Source organism: Myotis davidii, unplaced genomic scaffold (assembly GCF_000327345.1).
Source record: "Myotis davidii unplaced genomic scaffold, ASM32734v1 scaffold1815, whole genome shotgun sequence".
Taxonomy (NCBI): domain Eukaryota; kingdom Metazoa; phylum Chordata; class Mammalia; order Chiroptera; family Vespertilionidae; genus Myotis; species Myotis davidii.
Genome location: NW_006286478.1, coordinates 428938 through 435609, shown reverse-complemented (window position 1 = coordinate 435609; position 6672 = coordinate 428938). Strand labels below are relative to the sequence as shown.

The following is a 6672-nucleotide window of genomic DNA, read 5'->3' as shown; positions in this document are numbered from 1 at the left end:
AACAAATGTAAAGCAAAACTAGAGATTAATTTACTGGAGTTAAAATTTAGGACTACTATTAGAGAATTTAATACAAAGATTCCCTGGTGTAATATTTCAATCAAGTTTGAAGAGTCAGGAAACATCCAGAGACCATCCTCAAGGGTCCCCATAGAGTACATTTACAAAAATGCCAGAACCTCCACTTCTTTCCCAGGTGGCTGCTGAAGATGGCGTTGGGCAGGTGCTGGTGCTCCACGGCCGAGGCCATCTTCTGGGTCGCCTGGCAGCCTCGTGACCAAGCAGATACTGCTGGGCCAGAAGAGTGGTGGTTGTGCTCTGTGCGGGCATCACATTTCTGGCAATTTCTACAGAAACAAGTTGAAGTACCTGGCCTTCCTTCCCAAGCGAATACACACCAAGCCACCCTGCGGTCCTTACCACTCCCTAGCCCCCAACAGCATCTTTTGGCGACCCAGCAAGGAACACTGCTCCACAAGGCCAAGCCGGGCCAGGGACGGGATCCTGCCACCCTGTGACAAGAAAAAGCAAATGGTGCTGCAGCCCTCAAGGATGTACGTCTGAAGCCTCCATGGAAGTCTGCCTACCCAGGGTGCCTGGCTCATGAGGCTGCCTGAAGGACCAGGCAGTCACAGCCAAGCTCCAGGAGAAGAGGAAGGAGAGGCCAAGGTCCATTACCAGAAGAAAGGGCAGCTCGCGAGGCTTTGGAAGCAGGCAGAAAAGAACGCGGAGAAGAAAGCTGACAGATACACAGAGGTCCTCAAGACTCATGGACTTCTGGCCTAAGCCAAATAAAACTGACTGTGAATCGTTAAAAAAAAAAAAAAAAAAAAAAAAGCCGGAACTCCCATATATAGGAAATGGTTTTGGCTTAAAGACTAGGGAATTATTGGGTGAGTCATTCTCATTGTGCCTTCCAGGAACTAGAGTGTTTAAGGGAATAAAATCAGAATGGGAAACGAATAAAATCAAGATAAAATAAATAAGAGCAGCAATGGTAATAAACAATGCTTACATCTGTGTGACACTTCTGTTTACTCAGCACTTCTGTTTTCAAAGGAGGGACATTAAACTGAGCATGCTAGGCGGCATACTGAAGCTAAATGAGTAAAGGAGTTTAACTGGATATTTCAACATCAGGTCTACAGCCCCTTCCACTGCTCTGCTTCTTTGCACCTGTGAGGTGGGCTATGTGCTATGGAAGGGCCTAAGACACTTTCTAAGATACCTTTAATGAGATCAGAGGTTTCCAAATCACTTAAGCAAGATAATCTAGGTATAGCCTTAGAAAATACCGTGAGCCCTAATCGGTTTGGCTCAGTGGATAGAGTGCCGGCCTGCGGACTGAAAGGTCCCAGGTTTGATTCTGGTCAAGGGCATGTGCCTTGGTTGCGGGCACATCCCCAGTAGGAGGTGTGCAGGAGGCAGCTGATCGATGTTTCTCTCTCATCGATGTTTCTAACTCTCTATCCCTCTTCTTCTCCCTTCCTCTCTGTAAAAAATCAATAAAATATATTTAAAAAAAGAAAATACCTTGCAAGAATGAGGAAGCCCCTCAATACTGTGAACCTTCATGTTTCCCATGTTATACTATTGACTGAAAAATGCAAGGTGCAGCCCTGCCTAGGTAGCTCAGTTGGGTAGAGCATGGGCCAAATGTACCAAGGTTGCAGGTCCGATTCTAGATCAGAGCACATATAAGAATCAACCAATGAATGCATAAATAAGTAAAACAACAATCCGATGTTTCTCTCTCTCTCTCTCTCTCTCTCTCTCTTGCTGCTTTCCTCTCTCACTGCTTTTCTCTCTTTAAAATCAATCAATAAAAATACATTTTAGCCGAGACCCGTTTGGCTTAGTGGATAGAGCGTCGGCCTGGGGACTGAAGGGTCCCAGGTTCGATTCCGGTCAAGGGCATGTACCTGGGTTGCGGGCACATCCCCGGTGGGAGGCGGGCAGGAGGCAGCTGGTCGATGTTTCTCTCTCATCGATGTTTCCGACTATCTCTCTCCCTTCCTCTCTGTGAAAAATCAATAAAATATATAAAAGAAAATACATTTTAAAAATAATTTAAAAGAAAAATGCAAGCTGCCATTAAGTGGGGTAACACCTACTTTCTGCACAAAAGCACTGTTTAGGAATATATTTAAATGTAGCTGTTTGTCTATGCATAGATTATATCTTAAAAGTCACATAAAAAATTACCAATAGTGGTTACTCCTAGGAACAAAAATGGTGACTAAGAAATCAGGGACAGGAACACAACTTTTCACCATGCACATTCCCTTTTAAACCTTTTGAATTTTGAACCACATGCAAATGCTACCTTTTTCAAAAGGTAAATTTAAATTTAAGAATATATAATGGGAATTGAACCAGATGCAATGGTTAGGTGATTCAAGGTGAAACGTTTCAGAGATAGGATGCAGCAGAAGAGAAAAGTAAAAAGTATTACAGAGTTTCTGTCAGACTCCAGAATTCTATGTAGTGCTGCAAAGTCTGAAGTAAACATTCCTCAAGGCCATCAAATTTCTTTCTGTTTAATTCTCTGCTCATTATACAGTTCTCGATTTTTTTTACGAGCCTCGATTTAGAAAAGGGAATGTCCCAAGAGCGGACACAAGTATTCAGGTCATCAGAGAGGTAGATCCTTTCATGGCAAATTAGATAGTGTCTAATATAAACCAGTCTCTGAAGAGGTCGAGAAGGAGTTATTTCAGGGACACTGATAAAACATGGAACTGCAGAGCTAAAGGCTACACCGTGGGCCAGTCGGACCCCACCAAGGGTCTATGCAAAAACAGGACCCAGCCTTAACTGGGTAGAGTTACCATTGGCATACCTGGAATTCTCAAGGCCATCAGATTTCTTTTTGTTTAATTCTCTGCTCATTATACAGTTCTCGATTTTTTTACGAGCCTCGATATTGAGAAAGGAATGTCCCAAGAGCGGACACAAGTATTCAGGTCATCAGAGAGGTAGATCCTTTCATGGCAAATAAGATAGTGTCTAATATAAACCAGTCTCTGAAGAGGTCGAGAAGGAGTTATTTCAGGGACACTGATAAAACATGGAACTGCAGAGCTAAAGGCTACACCGTGGGCCAGTCGGACCCCACCAAGGGTCTATGCAAAAACAGGACCCAGCCTTAACTGGGTAGAGTTACCATTGGCATACCTGGAATTTTCAGTATGTTTGTCCTCTGTTCTACCACTACTGCTTAGATCAGTCCAAAAAACTTACCCTAAAGGTCACAGTAACTTGAAGACTTGGGATGGTGAGGAAACCACATCTTTGGGCCTACAGCGAGTCACAGTATTTTTTTTTTAAGGCAGTGCCAAATCAGCTTCCTTTCCCACACAGGAATCACTGTGCCTTAGAGGTACCAGAAACTGGCGAGTCTTGTGCTCAAGAGATTTTAAAAAATCCAGGACTAACAAAACGTGCACTATATAAGAGAACACATTCTTGTTTTTCTACTCTAATGTTTAAATTATGTATCTAAAGATAATAAAATTCTTAAATAAGTATAAGGTTTTTTAAAAAGGAGACTCATTGCCAAAGGGTTATTTCTGGACACTGCAAAAATACCTGCTCACAGGTCTGCAGTCCAGGGCTACATCATCTAATTTAATATGAATGGATCAGAAATCACTCACTGATTTTTAATTGGATCAAACCATGAATCTTTGAGGACCCATTAGCTCTCAATTTTCTAAGGTAAGAAAGAACATGAGGCACAGAGATAAGCTCACATCTAAGTCTCATTTTAGCCAACAGTTTTTAAATTCCTCCTCCCACTAAATATACCACAGCTAACAGGCAACGTAACCTATTGATTGCAAATGCCTCTTCTTTCCACCATCTGACAGTTGTTCACATGATCATTAGACAACCAAAATCAGGAAAAAGGAAGAGGAAAATGAGTGAGAGGGGCTGAAATAGTGGAGGGTTTAGATAATTCATAAACTGGGTAAAGTGAGGCCTCCACAAATGTCTTATTTAACTGAACTGACAGATGACTGACATCTTGTCATCTCAATTTTAATACAATGGCCAAGTCACTGAAGCCACTAAGCCAAATTGTTAAACTAATTTGTGAAAAGAAATTGTTTCAGGAACCTGGATTCTACCATCAACAGTAGTTAATAAGGTTTACAAGCCATCATTTACTAGTTCTCATTAAGAATTAACTCATGTTTCATTACCTGATCCCCAGTTAATGCTACTGATAAAGAGCAATGGAAAATTTGGAGAAGTGATCAATCAACCTTTCTTCCATATGCTCTATTGGAATATGAGTAAGAATCGAGTGGTATGATGGGGAAATGGGGAGTCAATAGGAAAAAAAGGGGACATCTGTAATACTTCAACAAAAAAAGATAAATTTTTTAAAACTTCAATAAATAACTGTTTATAAAAATTCCAAGCCGAAACCGGTTTGGCTCTGTGGATAGAGCGTCGGCCTGCGAACTGAAGGGTCCCGGGTTCGATTCCGGTCAAGGGCATGTACCTGGGTTGCGGGCACATCCAAAACTTCAATAAATAACTGTTTATAAAAATTCCTTTAAAAAAAGAGTAGTATGACACATGAGGAGTGGGGGTGGTATTAGTCATCAAAATGGCATCTGACTCCCCAAATGTAGCAGGCTCACTCCAGTGGGTTGCTTCACTGTGACTCAAGATCTGTCAACCAAGGACACAAGGGAATTTGAGTAAAATCAAGAGATACACTCCTAAATTTTAAACAGAATCTTCTAATAGATTTAGGACAAAATCTAGCCAAGAGTCAACTTGAAGAAATTAACCTACTCAACATAAACTGATTCTAAAATACTTTTGAAAATGAATTCTTGCTAATGCAAAAATTTAGAAAAGGAGTCTGGGGACCTGCTTTCCTAATGACACATTTATCTATTGGTAGAGGGCACTAAAATAGATTACTAGGTGTCTAGCAGTATCAATGTATCATCTCCCTGTTCTCCTCACATAACCTTATTTTTCTAAAATAAAAGGTAATAAACCCGGCTGGCGTGGTTCAGTGGTTGAGCATCGACTTATGAACCAGGAGGTCACGGTTGGATTCCTGGTCAGGGCACATGCTTGGGCTGATCCCCAGCGGGGAGCATGCAGGAGGCAGCTAATCACTGTTTCTCTCTCATCATTGATGTTTCTATCTCTCTCTCCCTCTCTCTTTCTCTCTGAAATCAATTAAAACATATTTTAAAAATAAAACAAAAGGTAATGAGTGAAAGCATCAATTATGCATACACTTCCCTTGTCAGTATTGATAAATGCAAATGCATTTGAATATTTCTTGTATGCTATATGCCCAAAATGTTACATGGCAAGTCCACTGCACGATGAACAGAAGTAAATTAACAATAGTTCCCAAAATATAACTATCTTTCTCCCCAACCAAACAAAAAAAATTTTCCCAACTCTTCTAATTATATTCCAAATTCAGAAAGATAAAAAGGAAACAAAATATTTATAGACACTTGTATCTGTAAATTTCAAGTGCAAACATTTCACTAATAACCATGCTTTCCTATCACACTGATTTTTAATTGGATCAAACCACGAATCTTTGAGGACACAGAAAACAAAGACTAAATGACTGTGCCAGTTTATAATGACCATATTTCACCTTGAGAAGGGTAATATCACCATGGAAGCAACAAATTCAATGCATCCCTTCCTTCCTTCTCTCCAGCGATTATACGGATCCTACACTGAGGCCACAATCCGCTAGCTTCTGCCACCACATACACATTAGGCCTCAAACGCACTCCGGGGCCAGGCTAGGCTGTCTAGAAACCCGCACTGTGTCACTGCGTAAAGCAGTTTCCCACTGCACATATCCAGGAAGAAAGCCACCTCAGCACGGTCAGATCCCAGCAAGTCGGTACCATGACAGAAGGCACTGCTCACCAAATGGCCGGCAGCAACAATCATCACCTTTAAAAAACCACCTAAGCACTTTTCCTGCCCATCACCACCTCACTTTTCTCCTCTCCCTCCCTCCCTCCGCCTCTCCTCGCGGTCACAGTCACACAAACTGCAGTTCATCCCCAGCTTTGCAAGTGGAAGGCTTTAAGCTCTGGGCTGCCTCTGGAATGACAGCCCAGAACTCATTCAAAGCCCTGAAATACAGACACCCTCACCCGCACACACCACGCCACTCCCCCACCTCCATCATCACCCCCCTGCCCCCCCGCAACACACACGCACACTCGCCCTCGCAACCTCTCAGCGCTGCAGAACCCCTAGCAGGCTCAGCAGCAAGAGGAGCACGAGGTTACCGTTCAGGATGACTGGGGCGGCCGAAGCTCCAGGAACCCCTCCCCACACAACCACCTCCCAGGCGCGGCGCGGACGCTGGAGGACCTCCGCCCGCCGGGGTGGGGGTCGCGGGGAGACACGCTACCTTTAGACTGGCAGTCCGCACAAAACTTGTTATCCTCCTCCAGCAGCAGGTTGGCCAGGACCGCCTGGTACCGATCCACGTCCTTCACTGACTTGCCCGTCATGGCCAGGGTGCCGGCGGGGGCAGAGGGCGATGCGCCCTCTTCACCCCCAGAAACCTTTGCCTCGGTCCGGAGGTGAGGACTCCCCGTCCCCCGCCCAGGGGCACTTCCTGAGCGGGGCAGGACTCTCTCTGCCCCGCGC

At 43.7% G+C, this 6672-nt stretch overlaps 1 protein-coding gene and 1 pseudogene across 3 annotated transcripts in view; one reads left to right on the top strand and one right to left on the bottom strand.

Annotated features, from left to right (window-relative positions):
* SMAP2 (small ArfGAP2) overlaps positions 1-6666 on the bottom strand; it is a 43348-nt gene extending 36682 nt beyond the window's left edge. For 2 of the 3 annotated variants that reach the window (XM_015560185.1, XM_006757976.2), the window contains exon 1: positions 6431-6666. In XM_015560185.1, the coding sequence (XP_015415671.1) occupies positions 6431-6533 (103 nt within the window). In that variant the 5' untranslated portion in view covers positions 6534-6666. The remainder of the gene's footprint in view (positions 1-6430) is intronic. The other variant, XM_015560186.1, reaches the window with a different exon arrangement.
* On the top strand, positions 45-1085 carry LOC102770067 (annotated as a pseudogene).
* Positions 6667-6672: the final 6 nt, after the last annotated feature.